The following is a 22,684-nucleotide window of genomic DNA, read 5'->3' as shown; positions in this document are numbered from 1 at the left end:
AATAGTAGGATGAAAGTAAAATGAACTTCAGGAAGGATGAAGACAAGAGGAGACAAGAGACATAGATGAGATGAAGCTGAGCTCTGTTACCTTTCACAGTCAGGGAAGCGGTGCTTTTCTTGTCCCCTGTATGACAGGTATATTCTCCACTATCCTTAACATTCAGCTTGTGTATGACCAGGATGTGGGTGGTAGCATTCTGCTCTATACTGTACTTCTCCCCATGGGTGAGCACAGTTGAGCCCTTCAGCCACGTCACCTTGCAGTCCTGGCTAGATGTCTCGCAGGACAGGGTGGCCTTGTCACCTTCCGTGGCCTCTTGACTTTCCAACTCCTTCTTGAACAGTACAGGTGCGGCTGCCAGAAAGATCATTATTTATTAGAATAAATTATTTTAACATTTTCTTCAGAAAGCACGGCCAACACAAAACACACTGTACTCAAAAGTGACAACATTTATAATCACAATGCTACCAATTCCATACCATCAAAAACACAACATATGAAAGGAACTGTTTGCTGTCAAAGCTCGAGGTAAAACACTGACGGACAGAATAAAAAAAGATCAGCAATCAAATTAATCAAGTACTATGTATATCCACAAATTTGGCTGTGAGCACCATAAAACAACACAGGGGATTCACTCTTGAAAATTGAAAGTATAGAAACAGTTTGGTTTATTTTTTGGGGGTATTTTCACCCTTTATTAGAGAGAGGACAATACAGAGGTGACAGGAAATAAGAGAGAGAGATGGGGAGTGACATGCAACAAAGGTTTCCAGGCAAGACTCAAATCTGGGACATTTTAACTACATCCATCACCGTCTTAATTCCAAGTAAACCTCAATGTCGTGGGTCGAGTTTTTGGAATACAGTTAAGGAAGTGTACAGCGCAGAAAAAACATGACCAATGAGTAATTTGAATACTAAGTTGAAAAGTAAAAGGGAAAAATTGTTAGTTTAGGTTCAAGACGAGTGAACATGCAAATACTGGAGAAATATGAAGGAATATGATGTAAAGTGCAGATTTTATACACATATGCCAGTGAGATGAATGGATAACAAGTCAGTATAAAGCAGAGGTAAAGTTAAAAAGGGAGGAAATCACAAGCATCCATGCTTTGGGGATGCTTTCAAAGAAGACAGAGGGAAGGTGTCCCACGAAGAAGAAGTCCAAATGTTATGATAGAAAAAAAATGGCACGCATTCATTCCTGTCCCAAGAAAAAAAAAGCAATTTCCCTTACCTCTGACTGTCAGAGAAGCAGTGGAAGTGTGGTTACCCACTGTGAAAGTGACTGTTCCTGAGTCAGCTTTGGTGACGCCTCTGAGTGTGAGGCTGTGTACCCTGCCCTCAGTCTTCATCAGGTTCATTTCATTACTCTGTAGTGGGACATCCTGAAGTTTCCACTGAGCCAAAGGTGCCTCCTCATGAGATACCACACATTCAAAGTGGACATCTTCACCCTCGTATACGACGCAGCTCTCCAAGAATTTCAGTATGTTAACCTCGACCTCTGTTTGACAAATAGATTTCAGCAGATTAGTTACATATTTGCCTGAAGTGAGCATGTGCAAAGATAGAGTTCAAGTTGTGCAGATTGTGATCAAAGTGTGAATATAAAAGACTTCTGTTGAGCTGCTACTGTGAGTACCAAGTGAAGAAAAACAGCAAAAAGTGTAATAATGCTTGTGAAGAGAGACCAGAGGTGGGCACAAATGATCAGATGAGATCAGTGATAAAGCTCAACAGAAAAGTGTTTGTGTATTTAAGTGCTTTGAAGCAGTGAACTGCAAAGCAAGAACACACGTGGGATGAGAAATAAAACTACGATATTTAAATGCAGTGAGGATGTCCTCCAGGTGAAAGGTTGGTGCATGCGCTTCATGCTCATGTGTTGTAGTGACATAGGACACGCAGAAAGACGCGACTCCAGAGGGTGCATGAAAGGGACAGTCTTCAATAGAACAGCTTCTACCCTGCACAGTGAGGACAGCTGAAGTCCTCTGGCTGCCTGTATCACAGGAGTATTCTCCTGAGTCCGCTCCCTGCAGTTTATAGATGACAAGCTCGACCATGGTTCCTTCCTGTTTCAGGTGATACTTGCTGCTGGATGCCAGCACCCTGTCGCCACACCTCCAGACCACACTGGATCCTGGCTTTGTGGTCTCACAACGAAGACTAGCATTCTCCCCTGCCTGTCTTTGAAGGTTCTGCAGCTGGGTTTTGAGAAGGACAGGCTGGGCTGCAGGGGAGGAAATGGAGGAAAGAATTTAGGACGGCCGAGAGGAAGCTGGCACAATTTATTGCCCCGCCACACACATAAAAGTAGAGGTCAGTCATATATATCCAAGTGTTCTTGTCTCATGTCTTGAATCCTAAATGGTTTCAAATTCCAAATGTATTGCCCCTTATTGATCAAACCTTTTCAATGATAGCATAAGCATAACTAAAATGTCAGAAAAGAAAAGCCTCTCCTCTATTTATGTTTTCATCACAATGATGTTGCACAAGAATGTAACCAACACAAGCTGACATAAATTAAGATGAAAGCTTAGTTTTTCATACTAGATATAAATATAATTTATATTCAATAATAAGTCCTTCAGACAAGTCGTAAATCAGCTAGTCTATAATTCAGGAATCTCCACCACATACAACTTGCTTTAGTAAGCGTACCCTTTACATCTAGTTGTGCAGTGCTTTGGCGGTCACCAGTGTCACATGTGTAACTCCCAGAATCTTCAGGGTCTACATCGTGGATTACTAGCATAGCCAGGTGTCCAGTTTGTCTAATTTCATACTTGGCGCAAGGACAAAGACCAAGTTCTCCTTTCTTCCAATCCAAAGGAACACCAGGTTTAGAAAGCTCACAGTGCAGGGTTACACTGTGCCCTTCATCAGCCGTTTGGCTTTCAAGCTCTTTTGTGAAAATAACTGGGGCAGCTGATGAATGAAAAGAAATAACCAGATGTTTATCAACAGTACAAGGTCCAGAATGGCGGTGAAGAAAGACAGTAGGATGAAGAAGAGTGGATTCAAAAATGAAATGAAAGACAGAAGAAGACAGCATGAGACGATGACATGGTCTCCATCCTACCATTTACTACAAGAGAGGCTGAGCATATTGTGTCCTCTGAACAGCACGAGTAGCTTCCTGTGTCCCCAGGTCTCAAATCAAAGATCTGTAGCTCATAACTGAATCCCATTTGTTTCATTTGGTACTTTTCTCCACAACTCAGGACTTGAGTTTCCTTCTTCCACTTGACGGGGAGTCCGGGTTTAGAGAGTTCACAGTGCAGACTTGCACTACCTCCCTCGTCAGCCTCCTGGCTCTCCAGGTCTTGAACGACTGTGACTGGAAGAACTGGGAATCCAATCAAAGTGCGGATGTGTATTGTTATAACCTGCAGGCTTTTAAATTAGATACCAGATTATTTGTAAAAAATGTGCTAATTTTTTACTTACCTGACTGAATATATGATGTTTTGCAACAGTAAAACCAAAAAGATAAAAAGAAAAAAGGCAAATATGGCTGCTTTAATATATACACACACATACACACACAACAGCACTGATGCACAGCCAATGATCTGTACTCACATTCAAAACAGGGCCAGCTAAGCCTTTATCAAGTTTATCAAACATACTTTTTAATTATTCCTACCTGGAGACAACAACAATCCAGAATACAGCAAATCTGTCTTTCATGAGTGAATATGAAGTTAGCAACAACAAGCCACGTTGATTGCATGGCATACAAAACTCCCAATGGAAAATCATAACAAAACTGAGCGAAATAAACACTGTGTGGGTGCCCCAAACTTTGTTGCTCTCTCTTTGAGATGACTTCAGACACAACAAGCTTTTCAGTCTCTGCAGGTGCAATTCATTTAATTAGTCCTTAATTATCTACTGTAATAAACACAGACCCACACAAATGCAAAAGTCATGAATACAACAACAAAGGACATTGCCAAACTGATAAATTACACAAAAACACCAACAATAAAACCAACAGAGAGGATTGATTGACTCCAACTCAATGCACTTGCCAATATGCAATTTCCAAATAATCAGCCAACAAGAACAAATGGGCCACACTATTGACAAAACCCTCAAGACATAACGTGTCACAACATTACAGTCTGGATGTGTAGCACCACGCCATGTGCTTTGCCAAAAACCCCAAGCACACAACAAAAAAAACAGCTGAATACAAACAAAATCCCATTTACACTCAGTACAAACTGAGTTCTCTGAGTTTCTTTACAACACAACAACATACCTTCAACCCTCTTTTTGGATTCCTGCTTCTCAGGTTCAGCTTTGGAGGTCACTGCTGAAGGTGGTAACTTCTCTGCTGTAATTGAAGTTATTTGTAGATATATAATGTGGGGTTTAATTCAACTTAACATCATCCTCACCAGCAGACCGAACAAGACAACAAACCAAAAGCAGTGTGCCGCACAAGTTTTAGTACATAATGTCCAAGACCATGATACAATACTATGTACACTTGACTTCCATTTGTCTGGAACTGACAATGGTTAAAGCTCTTGGCTTAATTTTTCAGATGAAACACACATTCATGCAATGTGCAACGAGAAAATCAGTATCTTAAGAAAACATACAGACAGTGCCGTGACCAAGAGTTTGTCCAACAAAGAAAATAGTAGCACAGTGGCAGATAGCAATTAACAGCACCACATGGATGAGTACATTTCTGATAAAAATGGTGTCATATATAGTTAGATAATGTAAGACCATGGGTTCATATCTTCCAATACCATTTTGGATTCCTTGGAGAACAAAGTCACAACTGCTGCAGCATTTGGACGCATCACAGCTGTGATCACACGTTACGTACGTCTAACAAACCAACATGACCATTGTTGACAATTAGCTTCTGTATAATGATAGAAGCTGTCTTTCAATCATGTCACTTCCATCAAAAACCACGAGAAGGACACATTTAACAAACGGAAACACAAGGAACTGCTGTGTGAGGACAGTTGAAAAACACTGCAACAGCATATAATGCAATATTCTACCATCTCTCCCTAACCTTAAAGTAGTACAAACATCTCACAGCCAAACACAGAACATGCTTGATACACCATAGGAAGTAAGAAACATCATCAGGGTGCCAAGTGCTGATAAAATTCACATTCACATTTTTAAAATGTAATTTCCCACCCTCACAGAGACAAAACACCTGCATTTGGCCATACAAAGACAGAGTGGGAGGTGACAGGAGACAATGAGGAAGCACAAGGCCAATAAATAGCCAAAATCTTTGCATACCTTCTGTTGCCTCTTTGTTCCCGTGGCCCTGGGTATCTTGTTTTGCAGCTTTTCCAGCAGCAGACTTTTCAGCTGGGATAAAACACAACGTTAACCTCACAATCTTGCAGCTCTGAGTTCTATAACCTGAAGACAGCAGACGACCAGAGCCGCTCAAGCACACAAATGACCCAGTGCACATTGTGTCCACCTACTGTTACCTGTTCACAACTTGCGGTACAAACAAATGTCCTTAGTGTCAAAACGAGGGTAAGCAATATCCATGAAAATGGAAAGCAATCAAAATAACAAGACAGCAACAACAAAGCAAAAATGACAAAGCCTCACTCTCCTCTCACAGATCATTAACAGTAATCCAGCACACAGCAGCAATCCAACACAGAACTGCCATAAGAAGTGCCATAAACACACAGCATCAAAATGTTTAAAAATCAACACAGAACCTTAAAATAACCCAGACAAAACACAGAATTTAACACAAAATGGTATATTTTTCTACAAGCTTGGAATGACATCTGGAATAGGACAAATGACGACCATGCTTAGAGTACTGACAGACAGATGTCACAGTATGTGACAAAAGTCATGCAAACATGTGTCTCATTACCTTCACCTCCAATTTTCAACTCCTGATCATCTCTCTGAATCTCCTGTTTGAGGAGCTGCTGTTTAGGAGTCTGTCCAGTAGATGGCAGTGTCACAGCTATGAAATTGAACACAACATTGCACCCACAATTGGAAATGGACTTGGCAGCACAACCTACATGTAATAATAGCTGATGGGAACGAAGACATCTCTCCATACCAATATGTCAGCCTCCATGCAACAAAATAGCACAGATACCACAGACATCCACAGGTGTTGAGATTAAAACTTTTTTTTTTTTAACAACTGTAGCACAAGCCCCAAAAATGACATAAATCGTGACATTTAACAGGTGAATAAAAAAGCCACATTTAAGAGCAGGCACATGACATTGCCAAATTAAAACCACCTTAACCTTAAAGCAGTTCATTGAAGCAACAAGACACCATGTAAGGCAGTTCATGACCCAATAAGTTTCGGTCTGATAACACCAATCAGCAGCCAACATGTGGAGTAAGAGTGTTAAATACTGACTAGCTTAATATGTGTTTCTCACTTTTGGCTTCCATTTAACAAAGCAATGCACTGAACAGATACATTCGCACATGGGCTGAATAACCAAGCAAAGCTAAGAATCTTCAGAGAATTACCTTCCACCCTCTCATTTATATCTTGCATCTTGTGCTTGTCTTTAGCAGCGATGGAAGGCGCTTTGGTCTTCTTTGCTGAAATGCAAACATGATATAGAAATAGAAATGCTGCACAAAGTATAATGGCAGCAACTAGTGACATTTCCAGACCTACAGTATTCCATATCAACACCTGAGTACAGCCTGTAAGAGCCACAAATTCAAAGACCTTGAGTCTTGTTAAACCACACAAAACAGTATAAAGGACAATGAATGATGCCACAAGTAAGTTGTACACACATAGACTCCACCCAACAACAGGTTACACTGCAAACCATCAACATGCTAACACCACAGTGACCGCAAATACAAGGGTTCTTACTACTTCTATTTCTTAAATGAGCTGGTTATGCTAAATATACTGCAATACAACATTGAGGAAAAAGACCCCCTCAAAAACTGCAAAACACAATGCGAGTATAAGCAGGAACAGTTGACACAGCAGAGGCCAATGAAAGCGCAACCTAAAAATGATGATAAAAATAAATAATGCTGCAAGAATACATTTGTCACAACCCATATAGTCCAACTTGAAAAGGCACAATTTAGGGCACGCTGCACATGGATACACAAAGGCCATTATCAAGATGGACAGAGCACATAAAGCTGAAAGTCAAGCCAGCATACTGCCATCTTCCCTTCGTACATTTCACGTTTCTTTGCCCTGCCTCTTCGATTCCAATTTAGCACCTGAGGGAGGAGCTGACAGCTTCATAACTGAGAGGAAACAATTTGAATTCAGAATGCAGTAAAATACTCGATCATCTACAGTATGTTACCATTATAAGGAAATCTAAATATCACCTGATGAAATGGGCTCACAGATGGTAACTACAATAGAATTTAAACAAAGATCAATTAGCTTATCTGATTAAAAAGACGAGAACAGTCAATGGACCAGCATACACACATACATTATCAAACACAAGACACACAAAACAGCAGCAACAAACTCTGCTAAAATGACAAGGTGATGTTAAGAAAGAGGACTCTGCTTTCTTTGTTTTGCATTCTCCAACTCACAGTAAAAAAAGTGATGAAAATCTTAGAAAGATCGTAATGAAATCTCTGCATCACAGCACACACACAACACACCCTGCAGAAAAACAATCTGAGACATCCACCTATTGATCCACCGCATACGGTGTGAAGGAAACATCTGATGAATCTGCTATTAAACACCCGCAAATAATGTTGACATTTTATGAGCCAGCAAATAGACAACAAAAAACAAGACAGTGTCAGAAATATCGTAGCAAAAGCAAAAGTGCTTCAATACAAGTGCTTCAGTCAAGAGTCAGACAAATTCAAAGTGCAATAAAAATATTTATCCCATCAATTCAACATTTTTGAAGCAGTCTACTCGATTAAATGTGAGCAATAAATCTGCAAAAATATGCTCCACGTAAAAAAGTATTTTTCTAAATTACAAAGATGCATCTTAATACATTGCAGACTTTTAAATCACAAATCCTCCTACCCTTAATGTTGAGGCTGGCTGTGGTCTTCTGCTCTCCACACACACAGCTGTAGTCTCCACTGTCTTCTGGCACCACTTTGTTGATCACAAGTTCATTCTCAGTGGCCTTCTGCTTCATCTGGTACTTTTCTCCACACTTCAGGACCTGGGATCCCTTCTTCCACTCAACAGGTACTCCAGGTTTAGAGAGCTCACATCGGAGAGTGACACTGGCTCCCTCCTCAGCCTCCTGGCTCTCCAGCTTCTGTTTGAAGGTCACTGGTTGGGCTGAGCATTTATTAGTTGGTTAGTAACCAGTGGTGCGCATTACATAAAATATAAAAATACACATAAAGCAAAAAAGCGCCGACAAGTTGCATGATGATGACATGCAGATTCAAAAATACAATCAGATTTTGTGTATGTATTCTTCAAAAACATGAAATGTTTTACATGCATGACATGGAATGTGTTTCTATGTGTTCATTTGCTATCCAGTGGAGAGTAGAGTGGTACAATAATGTTGGATGGCAAAAAGCAGCACAAGTATTAAAAATGCAGAGGCTATTATTTTCTTTGCCTTTGTGTGGCAACATTGCATGTTTGCATATGCAGGTCTAAACTGGTGCTGCTTTTACTGTCCTACAAGTAGCACAGGTTTGCATGTGCTGAACTGGTCTGACAGTGACTCAACAGCTTCCCTGTTTGGATAATCTCAAGTCTGCTAAACATTAATGTATGACTTTCTGAGTTTGAGCAAGTTACGAGCCACTTCCACAAGGAGCCTTACATCTTAAAACAACATCAGAAAGAAAAAATAAAAGTAAGAAAGCACGCAACTTTGCTCCACTAGGTCGGTTAACACTATGATACTATAACACATATTGATACATTAAATAATACAATAAATTTCAAAACGGACAGAAAAACGCAGAACACAATAAAACACTGACAAGTTGCATGACAGTGAGAAAACGATGACATCCTACCTCCAGAACAAACAGGTCTAAATATGTACATATGAAATCCAGTTGCATACAGCTTTTATAAAATCCTTCACAGACCAACTCTTGAGAAATCCTCCTCCTACCCTTAATGTTGAGGCTGGCTGTGGTCTTCTGATCTCCACACACACAGCTGTAGTCTCCACTGTCTTCTGGCACCACTTTGTTGATCACGAGTTCATTCACAGAGGCCTTCTGCTTCATCTGGTACTTTTCTCCACACTTCAGGACCTGGGATCCCTTCTTCCACTCAACAGGGACTCCAGGTTTAGAGAGCTCACATTGGAGAGTAACCCTGGCTCCCTCCTCAGCCTCCTGGCTCTCCAGCTTCTGTTTGAAGGTCACTGGTTGGGCTGAGCATTTATTAGTTTGTAAGTAACCAGTGGTGTGCATTACATACAATATAAAAATACACATAAAGCAAAAAAGCACTGACAAATTGCATGATGAAGACATGCAGATTCAAAAACAAACAGGTCTAAATATGTACATATGAAACCTGGTTGCATAGCTTTTAGAAAATGCTTCACGGATTAACTCTTGAGAAATCCTCCTCCTACCCTTAATGTTGAGGCTGGCTGTGGTCTTCTGATCTCCACACACACAGCTGTAGTCTCCACTGTCTTCTGGCACCACATTGTTGATCACAAGTTCATTCACAGAGGCCTTCTGCTTCATCTGGTACTTTTCTTCAGACTTCAGGACCTGGGATCCCATCTTCCACTCAACAGGGACTCCAGGTTTAGAAAGCTCACATCGAAGAGTAATGCTGGCTCCCTCCTCAGTCTCCTGGCTCTCCAGCTTCTGTTTGAAGGTCACTGGTTGGGCTGAGCATTATATTAGTTGGTCAGCAACCCGTTGCAATACATGAAAAGGGTACACACATTTATATCACTGATGCAAAGCACCCAGATCCACTGAAATCACCATGTTGCAAAGCTGTTGTGCCAGCAGTTTCAACACTGTAGCTCTGGACTTGCTGTCCCAATCCAACTTGTGCCACCTCCAGGAAAGAAAAGTAAAGCAGCAGCAGTTCAAAACTAAAGGTGGACATATGGCCATCTGTACCTTTTACAGGAGATGAAACAAATTGTTGCGGCAATTTTAATACTTGTGCCAACTGCAGGCAACGTGTGTTACAGCTGTAGTCTTTCCTTTTTAAAAACTGCTGTTCATGTGTATTTTAAAACTTTTCTATTTACAGATTTAAACATGCAATGTGTATGAGTTGTATTATCTGCTAAACACCGGGAAAAGTACAGAGTTCATATTGTCCACAGATGTTTTGTTTTTCTCCTGTCCTTGAAGATACTTTGGACAGGAAAGAACAGAGAGTGGGTTACAGAGGTCAAAACAAAATAACTTAAGAGAATTAGCCACAAAGATTTACCATGTTTTTTCTTTGGTGATGAATATCATAACTATAAACTTATTGCAATCATTACATATCAGTTGTTTATTGTAGAAAAGGTAGCTCTTAATCAGCGACAACTTTGTTTTTAGACAATAAACATTACAGTTAAATTGTCTGGTAGTCAAGTGTCTGAGGACCTGGATCATAGACATTTAAAAATTAAAATACACCAACTAATACATTTATTCACAAAAACTACAAAAGCAACTTTTTGGTGCTTTATAAAAATAAGATGAAATGTGTTTCTATTTGATTATTTCACAATTGAGAAACTAAACAAAAACTGGAAACATTCCACTCATTGCCTGCTTGTGGCAGAAGTGTTAAAACTGCAGCTGGTATTACTTTTTATGCCTTGGTGGTTTCATTGCATTCTTTATCTGTAGGTCTAAATTGTTCCTACACTTCACTTTCCTTGAGCCAGCACATGTTGGCATGTAGGGACCTGGTCTGGCAGTAATAGGACAGCTCCCCTGTGTGGATAATCTAAGGCTTGCTAAGCGTGAATATTTTAGTTTCTAAGTTTGAAGAAGTTATAAGCCAGGCTCACTAGGAGCTTTGCATCTAAAAATATCATCAAAAGACAAAATTAAGGTAAGCAAGCTCACAATTTAGCATCACAGTTTGTGCTATGATACCATAAAATATAAAACAATCCAAGTCAAAAATCGGTAGAAAAGAGAATGTACAAAACACAGTTGTAGTCCAGACACAACAATCTGCACCCAAAACAAATATGTTGAAATATGTACATGTGAAAACCTGTTGCACAGTTTTTATAAAATCCTCCAACACCAACTCTTGAGAAATCCTCCTCCTACCCTTAATGTTGAGGCTGGCTGTGGTCTTCTGATCTCCACACACACAGCTGTAGTCTCCACTGTCTTCTGGCACCACTTTGTTGATCACGAGTTCATTCTCAGTGGCCTTCTGCTTCATCTGGTACTTTTCTCCACACTTCAGGACCTGGGATCCCTTCTTCCACTCAACAGGGACTCCAGGCTTAGAGAGCTCACATCGAAGAGCAATGCTGGCACCCTCCTCAGCCTCCTGGCTCTCCAGCTTCTGTTTGAAGGTCACTGGTTGGGCTGAGCAATTATTAGTTGATTAGTAATCAGTGGTGTGCATTACATAAAATATAAAAATACATGTAAAGCAAAAAAGCACTGACAAGTTGCAGTCTACCATGACATGCAGATTCAAAAACAAACAGGTCTAAATATGTACATGTGAAAACCCGTTGCACAGTTTTTATAAAATCCTCCAACACCAACTCTTGAGAAATCCTCCTCCTACCCTTAATATTGAGGCTGGCTGTGGTCTTCTGCTCTCCACACACACAGCTGTAGTCTCCACTGTCTTCTGGCACCACTTTGTTGATCACAAGTTCATTCTCAGTGGCCTTCTGCTTCATCTGGTACTTTTCTCCACACTTCAGGACCTGGGATCCCATCTTCCACTCAACAGGGACTCCAGGTTTAGAGAGCTCACATCGAAGAGTGACACTGGCTCCCTCCTCAGCCTCCTGGCTCTCCAGCTTCTGTTTGAAGGTCACTGGTTGGGCTGAGCATTTATTAGTTGGTTAGTAACCAGTGACGTGCATTACATAAAATATAGAAATACACATGAAGCAAAAAAGCGGCAACAAGCTGCAGTCCACAATGACATGCAGATTCCAAAACAAACAGGTCTAAATTTGTACATATAATAGGCTTTTCTATGCAATTATTAAAAAATGTTACTTAAACTGACTCCTCGAAAATCCTCCTCCTACCCTTAATGTTGAGGCTGGCTGTGGTCTTCTGCTCTCCACACACACAGCTGTAGTCTCCACTGTCTTCTGGCACCACTTTGTTGATCACAAGTTCATTCTCAGTGGCCTTCTGCTTCATCTGGTACTTTTCTTCAGACTTCAGGACCTGGGATCCCTTCTTCCACTCAACAGGGACTCCAGGTTCAGAGAGCTCACATCGCAGAGTAACGCTGGCACCCTCCTCAGCCTCCTGGCTCTCCAGCTTCCGTATGAAGGTTGGCGGCAATGCTGTACAACCAAGTTTTCATTACTTGTCAAAATCAGGTGAAATAAATATCTTGACAAAGGTCCTAAGGCAACAGAAGTGGAACTCCTTTGAAAAATACAACATAAACACCTAAAACGTTGCTGAAAAAGACTTGAATGAATCCATACCATTGACTTTTACAGTTGCAGATGTCTTCTGGTCCCCACACACACAAGAATATTCTCCACTATCTTCAACCTTCAAGTTCTTAATCTGAAGCTCACAAGAGGTCTCCTTCTGCTTCATCTCATACTTATCTCCAGCGTTGAGAATTTCAGAGCCTTTCTTCCACTGAATGTCGACCGCAGGTTTTGATAACTTGCAGCAAAGTGTTGCAGTCTCCCCTTTGTTTTTCTCTTGGTTCCTGAGCTCTTCTTTAAAACTGGCAGGCAGGGCTAAAATAAAATGAACAATGACTTGATTATATTAAACATGGTGTTGCATTTTGTTCGGTAGTGATGGAGGATGAAAAACGATTAGAGGCGAAGATGATGTGATGAGTGTGTCGTGCTCCAGTCGTCCAAAGTTAGCCTTTGGAACCCACAATTGAGAAAAAAAAAAAAAAAAGTTGGGTTGATGTTCTTTTTGATGACGGTTTAGCTATAACAATGCACTTAAGCTGAAAACAGAAGCAAACTCTCTCATCACAACAATACAGAATGAAATCCTTTTGAAAAGGATTGCCAAGAAAGAAAACATTCATTAATGCAGTGCGCAGTCCTTGCATAACAAGACGATGCATTTGGGAACAGATCACTTTGAAACATTTGCACATGCTGATGGATGTCTTTCAAAATTTGTGAGATGTGCAAACAGTCTCTCAATCATACAAAACCCAAGACAAAGACAATAGAATAGTGCAACATAAGGGTAAAGCAGATCCTTCAGTAATATTGCACACCAACAATGTAAAATACGGAAAACAAACTTCTATTAGGTGAATCAAGAAGATTTAGTAAAAATTTGACCTAATCTACTCTGTTAAGTAGATTTGTCAGTTACCTTTGACAACAAGGGACGCATATACCTTATGATCCCCAGCAACCACAGAGATGGTGCCGGAGTCCCTGGGGGCTAGTTCTCTTACAGTAAGAGAGTGGACACCCCCTTCTAAAACACGTATGTCATTGAGGGGGCTTGGCTGCAACGGGGTATCATCTAAGCACCACTGTACATGAGGCAGATCAGTAGGACTGACACAGCAAACAAATGTAGCAGACTCCCCTTCAAAACAGCAAACATCCTGTGGTTTTTCCAGTATAACCACCAACTGGCCTTTAAAGCAAAACCAAACCAAACTATGAGAAAAGTCAACACGGCATTCATACATACCAGTAATTATCATTGTCCACGCAATGTCCTAATTTATGTCTGACGTGCAGGAAATTTAATATTCAAATTGGTCTTCAAACAGAATTCATTAAGTTAATCAGCTCTGCAGGACAAAAACTTACCCCAAACTTGCATACATACATACTTCAGTTCTTACCATTGACTGTCACCTTTGCCATGCTCTTGGCAGTGCCCACGTCACAAGTGTAGATATCGGTGTCTTTCTCCTCCAGGTGTTTAATGGTGAGAGTTAAGACTCCTTCCTTCTGGGACATCTCATATCGACCTCCAGCCTTGAGCTCTGAGTGACCTTTCAGCCATACCACAGTGGACGGGGTTTGTGCTGTCTCACACCGCAAGGTCACGGAGCTCTTCTCCTCTGCTTGACTGTCCTTCAGCGCTTTGGTGAATTTATGGATTGGCTCTGTAAAAAATAAAATCAATTTGTTCCACTTTTAGGCACAGTATGACATTATTGTTTTAATCTATCGATTCAGAAAATTAGATTATCCCACAGCTGGTTCTATGTTTTGTAAAGCTATTTACTAGCTTTTTACCACTATCTCTAAATAAGTGTTATTATAGGTAAATCAAAGATTAAAAAGTGCAGTGAGATGGATGTAGGTAAGTACATAATCTTCAGTCTTACCCTTGATTTCAAGCTTGGCTTTGGTGGTTGCACCTCCAACAACTTCGCAGCTGTACTCTCCAGAGTCTTGAGCAGAGACATTACGGATGGCAAGCTTCATGAACTTATCTTCTTGGCTAATGTCATACTTCTGGCTCTTTTTGATGGCTTTGCCTTCCTTGGCCCATTTTACAGTGGAACTAGCATGTGTTACCTCACAGGTAAATACAGCATCTTCCCCTTGAACAACACTCACATTCTGCAGTCCTTTCGACACAGATGAAGCTTTGCCTGCAACAAAGGATGATAATGTTTATTTTAATACCTTAATAATTTTGTAACCTTGTCTAGGCCTTTTAAGAATATATACATAGCTTACCTTCAACTGTTAATGTTGTTTTGGAGCTCAGGTCTTTAATGTTGAAGACCACCTCTCCGGCATCAGCAGGAGTGACATCCTTAATGGTCAATGTGTACTTGCGTCCTTTATTGGCAACTTTGAAGCGACCTCCGTTTGTAATAGTTTGGCAATTCAGAGTCCAGGAACACTCATCTGTGCTCTCACGAGATAAGATGCACTCAAAGCTACATGTCTCTCCCTCATTCACCTCAGCTGACTTCAGCCATTTGGTAATTCCAATGCCAATCTCTAAATTTGGGACAGAGAGCATACATTGGTGACGATGCCAAACAAAACTTAAGGATGAAGACTAACACTGTAAAACTGTACTCAAACAACAGTACCAACCTCTTACAGTGACCTTTGCTTTAGAAACCTCAGTTCCAAGATCACAACTATACTCTCCAGCATCTTCTTTGGTGACATCCTTGACAATCAGTCCCAAAGACTTGCCTGTGTGAAGAAGCTCATACTTTGGTCCAGCCCTCAAGACTTTACTTTCTTTTCTCCATACGGGAGAAACCCTGGGTTTGGACGCCTCGCACGCCAGAGTTATCATTCCTTTCTCTTCTCCAATAACATCATCTAGAGACTTGAGGAACACAGCACGTTTCTCTGGAGGAGAATTGAGAAAGTGTAAAGAATGCAGTGTCAATGGCAGGTAGGTGGTGGGGGAGAAATGTGGGCAGCAATTCAGAGAATGAGCAGTCTGTTTTCCTGCCCCAACTTTATATTTATACAGTAATTTACTTTTTGTGTGCTTGAACATGTAGTGCAGGACAGTTCTTACCTTTAACCTTCAGTGTCACAGACTCCTTCACCTTGCGGACTTGAAAGGTGATAGTCCCCCCATCCTGAGGTGCCAAGTTCTTCAGTGTGAGCTTGTGAACCTTCCCTTCATGAGTGATCGTGTTGACTTCGTTAGTGAAGAGCACCTTGTCATTCAGAAGCCACTGCACATCTTCGTCTGCGTAGTTAATCTCACTTGTGAACACTGCATCGCTGTCTTCGTCAACCTCTGTGTCAGCCAAGTGCTTGGTGACCTTGATTTCACGCACTGGACAGAAGAAATGGTCTTAGTTTGAAGATCACTTCAGTCCAAAAGCATTCAAAAACAGCTGCTCTACAGTGTGTGATGGTTTCCATAACAAGGTATGGTATATTATAGATGGTATTCAAAAGTCCATACAGTACCTTCAACAGTAAGTGTGCCTTTAGTCTTAGCAGGTCCGGACTGACAGCAGTACTCTCCACTGTCTTCCTCAGTCAACCTTTGAATGGTAAGTTGAGCTCTTGTACCATCGTGCTTCATGTTATACTTGTCTGATGCTGTCAGAGGTACCTGACCTTTGAACCATTTAACCTCTTTTGGTGAGGCAGAGAATTTGCAGGTGAGCATGGCTGAGCTTTTCTCCTTCCCCTTCACATCTTTGATGTGCTCTGCAATCTCAAGTGGACGCTCTAAATGTGAGGAACAGCATATGATTAGATATATTTACTTACAACAGTATCACAGAACACAACTTATTGTTGTGCGGTACGAAGGTGATTTAAGACATTTACCTTTGACTGTCAGCTGGGCTAAAGATTTGCTCTTCCCAGCTGTAAACTGCACAGGTCCTGTCATTGACGCTTTGGTCTTTTTGAAAGTGAGACGGTGCATAGTGCCCTCTTTCTCCATTTCAACATCAGCACTCTCCTGCACAGCAACGCCATTCAGAGTCCATGTAGGAGGTTTCACCAATTCCATGCTGATTTCAACTTCAAAAACGGCTGCAAAGGGTTCTGTCACTTCTACAGGACTAAGGTCCCGCACAATGCTGATGGACTGCTCTGGAGGAGTCATGAAAAGAGAATGGTTAAGTTAGTAGTCAATGACAGTGTATGATTTCAGAAAACAAAAGTAAAGTTGATTTATATATATTATATATATATAAAGGTTTAGCCTTTTTTTAGACTCAAATGAAATTGCAAATCCTATACACTACAAATCTGCATCTGCAATACACATCTGCAATAAGCTGACATTAGCCGATAAGTTTTATATGATCAGTCTAGCTCTAGTATACAGATGGTAAAATGGGCTGAAATATGCACAACCATCAGAATGATCCTCACTTTTTTTAAATTCAAATATGAACTACGTTTGGAGTATTGGCGATTCTCTGGAAGCTACAGCTAAATCAGAGTTAATCTTTAATATTATCTGTAATATAATAAATCACTGTTAAAAGTATATGTTTGAAGTGATACACTGCCTCGAAATATGCAAAAAAAACACATTATGTAAATTATATGGAGAAATATAACACAATTACTGTACATGCAGGGCAAATCAATGGCCAATGTTGATCCCCTGCGAGAATTATTTTTCTTCTGAAAGCATGTATACACTCAGACAAGTGTTTTTTGCCTATTTTACACATCTCACTGTCCTGTGCGTCGTGCTGCTCTTGCGAGGACAGAAATACAGCACACAATTTGAGTTATTCATAGTAGGAAAGACATAGCTGTTACTAATAATATGAACAATAGTTCCTTTCCATCCAAGTGCCCCAGTGAAAATGTGACAATGTGCCAGCCTGCACAATGCCAGGACCCCGAAACCGAAGCAGCAAAATAGAATTCAGCCATCATTAAATATATTATTTATATCTGTACAATTTCTACTCTGACAAGTCCAAATTCTGTCTGTGAAAAGGGCCTATTCTTTGTCCATGGACTTCACTGTAGTTATCTCACATATCTTCCTCCAAACTTCACATGAGCATAGGTCTTCTCATTCAGAATGACTGAAAACACCTTAGGGTGTTACTTCAGCTGCAGTGGTTATACAGTTTTGATCATTTCTTTCATGCACAAATCATTTGAAATCGATTACTATGTTAATTAATTTAGTACGTTTAGGTTTTTCCAAAATGGCCAAGAAAGAAATCAACTCATATTTACCATTAGTACAATTCTTAATCATTTCAGTTACAGATAGATAGATAGATAGATAGATAGATAGATAGATAGATAGATAGATAGATAGATAGATAGATAGATAGATAGATAGATAGAGAAACATATAGAAATATAGATGTATACCTCATTGACTTGGAGTCTGATGGCTTGTTTAGTGGAAAAACCTTTCAGTATGCACATGTATTTACATAAATGCACCACAATTGATATACCTGACACAAAGCTAACAATCAACCATTGTCATCCTCCATCATGTTACCTTCCACGAGTAGTTTACAGGATGTCTTGTCATCAGTGGCGTCACAGGTATATGTGTCTTCGTCACGCTCGTCCACGTCATTAATGGTGAGTTTTCGGTACACATCTTCACTTTTGATCTCGTACTTGTTGCTGGGTTGGATCTCCGTCTTGTTCTTGAACCACTTCACCTTTGCACTGGCACGTGACACTTGGCATTCAAGATGACCACGATGCTTATACATCGCTATCTTATCCCTGAGTCTCCTCACAAACTTGACAGGCAGCTCTACAGTAACAATGACACTGAATCAATGAATACCAACATGTATGCCATTAAGGAAGATTAGCGGCTATTAATGCCAAGGCCTTGACAAAGCCCTTGCCTAACTGCACTGCAGGACAGGCGATGTTCATAATTGAACTATACTGTATTATAGCCAAAGCAAATGAGGCTAATATGCAATCAGAACATTAATGCTTTTGCTACACTGTCAGTTCCAACATTTTTTTTTTGCAATAGCTAAAACACAGAGCAAGAATCTTATAATGACACCTGCCAGTCATTCTTGTTTATATATCACTTGCTGTTTGATTGAAAACAGCAAGACGCTGACATAGAAACAAGAAAACATGTGCATGTTGATGCAATTTAGAGCAACTTATGGACAACTGCTAGCAAAGTATGCTAATATGTCACAGAGTTTAAACCTGTAACTTAACTTTGAGATGTTTCTCTCATACTCTTGGAGATTTCCAATCAACAAATGGTGCCACAATGTCTAAAATCACACAGACCTACATTCAATCAAAAAGGAAAGCAATGGCTAATCATGAACCTCAACAAGTTGTTTTTCCTTTGCCATCAGGCCTCAATGAGGCATAACAATGTAAATGCAAGTTGCAACTGAATTTTCTATCTCACAAATACTGTCAGAATGATGCACCGTGTTTACTCTTTTAGCAAGATGACGTTTCATCTAATTTTAGTGTGACCTTTTCCATTTGGCTCACTAAACCAGTTGAAACGTTGAGGTTTCGAAACATGTATCAGTGTGTAAAATGATCCAGGAATTTAATCTGACTTCTGTGTGGTCTAATATTGTGTTTACAGTAACCGTTTGGAAGACTAAAAGGTTTAAAATAGGAAGAGGTATGTAATTATTTGCAACTTTCTAACAGATTTTATCATAATGAATAGAAATAATCAATTTGCAACCACATCTGAGCATTGTAGCATAAAGGTTAAACAATCCATGCAACAACACACTATTATGTGATTTTAGCACGTTACAGATTTGTTTACCTTTCACTTTAAGTTTTGCAGATGAAGAGGCCTTGTCAGCTGTGAATTTAATCTCACCCATATCTTCTGGTGAGACAGATTTGAACAGCAGTACATAGGTTCTGCCTGGAATAAGAAACAGACAGCTAGTAGGAATAAAATCTCCAAAGATCTGAGTTATGAGAGTCATTAAGGTAAATCTACAACACTGCATGAATGTATGGGTAGTTGAATCATGTTGGCTTACTAATTTCTTGAGGCCTTACCCTCTTGTCTCATCTTGATGTTGTCTCCGACTTTGAGTTTGGTGCTTCCTTTGTACCACTGGCAGTCCACTTCATCATGTGAGATTTCGCAGACAAATGCAGCACTCTCCTTCTCCATCACCTCCACATCCTCCAGCTTCTTAACAATCTTAACATCTCTGGCTGTAGGGAAAATATTTTTAAGGATGTTTCTATGTATTGGAAATTGTTATACTGTGTCCTATGTAATGGTGCATGACTGATGTGTGTGCTTTGTGACATGACTAACAATTACCATGGACAGTGAGCTTGGCGGAGGTGTTATCATCAGCAGTGCGACATATGTAAGTGCCTGCATCTTCAGGGGTGCATTTGTTGATGACCAAAGAGCGCTTTCGGCCCAAGGAATGGATGCCAAAGTTCTTCCCTGGTTTCAGTTCCATGTCATCCTGCAGATTAATATTTTTTTCAAAATATTACATATGTACTTTGCATTCTGTATGCATTTCCCTTTGCATACAGTAACACAAACAATAATTTCTCACCTTGAACCATTTAACATCTGCATTTGTTCTGGACACTTCACATTCAAAAGTGACCTTCTCCTTCTCAGGAACACTGATGTCCATAATAGGCTTGGAGATCATAGCAGGAGGTTCTGTAGAATCAACACATGTTCACATGTGACTACAGTATGAGTCTTGTGACAGACTGGGTGTTGCACAACAACAGATGTTTGGTCGGCCAAGGCTCTCATGACCGGAAACCCTTACCTGTGATAATCAGTTTGCCAGAATTATGTACACCTTCTGCTTGGAAAACAATAGTTCCTGCATCCTCCCTTTTGAGATTGGACAACGTTAAGGCATGTTTCTTTCCCAGAACTGTGATACGGCAGTTGGCCCCCGACTTTAACTTGGCCCCATCCCTGGTCCAGAAGCCTTCAACATCTGCCTGGTTGAGTTCTACCTCAAGAGTTACTGTCTCTGTCTCATGTGCCTTAGTTTCTGTTAGGCCCTTTATTACCTGGATCTTCTTCACTGAAAGGAGGAAGAGGAAATGTTTAAGTGTTAACAGGCAGGCAAGGTTTCCTCACTCGCAACTCAAAATGTATGTCCAAGCACATATGACTGGAGACTGACGTTCTCTTTATAGGGCTAAAGTTTGCACTTAAATACTGCATGCTATGTCTTAAAAATGTGATTGTGGATCAGACTTACTCTCCACATTGAGTTTGGCCTGAGTTTTGTCATCCAGAGTTTCACAGGAGTAGATGCCTCGATCAGCATGAGTCACACTCTTGAAGATGAGAGCCTGTTTAGCTCCGGCAACCCGAATCTCCATGTTTCCTGCAGCTTGCAGCACTACGCTGTTCTTCATCCACCTGACTTCATCTGATGGCTTGCTGAGTTCCACCTCCAGCTTCACTTCACTCTGCTCCTCCACTGTCAGGTTTTCTAGCTTTTTCTTAAATGTCACAGGCTCATCTAATTGAGAGAAATGTCAGTTAGTGAGGAAATTACTTTACACATTTACACATTTAAAACAGATATCTTAATGAAAACTTCATGTTCTTACGTTGCACTTGCAGGGTAGCTTTGCAAGTTTTGCCTTCTGCATCAATGCTAATCTCTCCAGCATCTTTCTGGTTGACAGAGGTGATGGTGAGTGAGTGACTGGTGCCACCATGCTCAATTTTATACTTGGGCCCAGCAGTGATGGGTACACTGTTGTGGAACCATTTCACGCTGACATCCGCTGGGTTGACAGTACACTTGAAAATGGCGTCTTTTCCCTCCATAGCAGCAACATTGTTCAGTTTGGTGGTCAGCCGCACTAGTCTGGGTGCTGAAAGGGATGAGTGACATCACATGACGAAGACTGACATGAAAGAAAAAGTTTTTGGCCCAAACGTTTTTTTAGTTCAATTAAATGATTTATTACCTTTTGAGGAGACTTTAGCAGAGGTCTTGTCATTTCTACATTCACAGCTGTATTCTCCTTCATCTTCTTTAGTCATGCCAGTCACAGTGAGCACCCGCTTAGCCACATCTGTCCTGACACTGTGCCTGCCTCCAGGTTTAATCTCTCGACCACCATGCTGCCAGACAACATCCCCTGAGGCTTGATTTAGTTCACATACCAGGCTAAGTGTACCTCCCAACTCCACTGCAGCAGGTTTCAAAGGGACAACAAACTTCAAAGCTGAATCTGAAATGAAGACATGGGAGTTAGAGATCAAAACAAAATCTGGCCTCTGAAGAGGTCTGTACAGGAATTATCTGGATGTTATAAACAATTCTATGACTTGCCTTTAACTTGAACTTTGAACTCCAGTTTGTCATCAGCAGTTTGACAGGAATATGACCCACTGTCCTTGGCTTCGGTGGATTTTACTATCAGGGTACGAGAAAGACCATCTTTTTTCATTTCGTACTTGCTGCCCTCCTTGAGCTCCACGCCATCTCTGAACCACTTCACACTACCACTCACTGCGGTCAGCTCAGTGGTCAAAACAATGTTTTCACTTGCTTGAACAACACATGTATCCTTGACAGACTTTTTCTGGAATTTGACTGCTGCATCTAAAGAGAAGTAAGAGCTTTTTGAGTGTTTTGTGCAGAGAACTGTCAATCTTGTGGTTAAATCAATCATATTTGAAATATATTTCACCTGACATCTGAAGCTTAAAAACAAGCTTCTCTGTTCCAGCCTCGCACGTGTATTCTCCAGCATCTTTTTTCTCCATTTTTTCTATCACCAGCTCACGACTCTTGCCCTTAGTCTCCATGTGGACTGCTTTGCTGGAAGTCAGCAGCTTGCCATCCTTGTACCATTTCACCTCTGCCTTGGAATCAGAAACCTCGCAGCTCAGGGTGGCTTTCTGCGAGAGAGTGGCTTTCACCTCCCTCTGGACAGACTCCTTGTTAGAGAAGCCCGCAGGAGCTTCTGCAGAGCAAATGAAACGTGATGTAAACCATGTTTGCCAACATGTAAGCCAAAACCTTTCAGGCTGCAATGAACAGACTTAATAATAATACTAATTAGAGGAACACAATAGAAAGAATCAA

General features: G+C 40.6%; 1 protein-coding gene across 1 annotated transcript in view; it reads right to left on the bottom strand.

The window, feature by feature from the left end:
- The window catches only part of obscnb (obscurin, cytoskeletal calmodulin and titin-interacting RhoGEF b), a 55,470-nt gene that overhangs the window by 22,128 nt on the left and 10,658 nt on the right, over positions 1-22,684 (bottom strand). Inside the window, 31 exon segments of the mRNA XM_041948995.1 lie at positions 91-357; positions 1,247-1,516; positions 1,979-2,245; positions 5,308-5,379; positions 5,915-6,010; positions 6,544-6,610; positions 7,229-7,284; positions 8,063-8,329; positions 9,132-9,398; positions 9,606-9,872; positions 11,281-11,547; positions 12,234-12,500; positions 12,648-12,914; positions 14,009-14,275; positions 14,501-14,770; positions 14,859-15,128; positions 15,228-15,494; positions 15,670-15,936; positions 16,074-16,340; positions 16,443-16,712; positions 18,106-18,372; positions 19,390-19,494; positions 19,635-19,796; positions 19,909-20,062; positions 20,159-20,271; positions 20,387-20,653; positions 20,834-21,100; positions 21,192-21,461; positions 21,558-21,824; positions 21,926-22,198; positions 22,287-22,562. Of these exon segments, the coding sequence (XP_041804929.1) occupies positions 91-357; positions 1,247-1,516; positions 1,979-2,245; positions 5,308-5,379; positions 5,915-6,010; positions 6,544-6,610; positions 7,229-7,284; positions 8,063-8,329; positions 9,132-9,398; positions 9,606-9,872; positions 11,281-11,547; positions 12,234-12,500; positions 12,648-12,914; positions 14,009-14,275; positions 14,501-14,770; positions 14,859-15,128; positions 15,228-15,494; positions 15,670-15,936; positions 16,074-16,340; positions 16,443-16,712; positions 18,106-18,372; positions 19,390-19,494; positions 19,635-19,796; positions 19,909-20,062; positions 20,159-20,271; positions 20,387-20,653; positions 20,834-21,100; positions 21,192-21,461; positions 21,558-21,824; positions 21,926-22,198; positions 22,287-22,562 (6,996 nt within the window).

Source organism: Chelmon rostratus, chromosome 12, assembly GCF_017976325.1.
Source record: "Chelmon rostratus isolate fCheRos1 chromosome 12, fCheRos1.pri, whole genome shotgun sequence".
Taxonomy (NCBI): domain Eukaryota; kingdom Metazoa; phylum Chordata; class Actinopteri; order Chaetodontiformes; family Chaetodontidae; genus Chelmon; species Chelmon rostratus.
The sequence above is the reverse complement of the archived record's forward strand: the minus strand, read 5'-3'. Positions and strand labels throughout refer to the sequence as shown.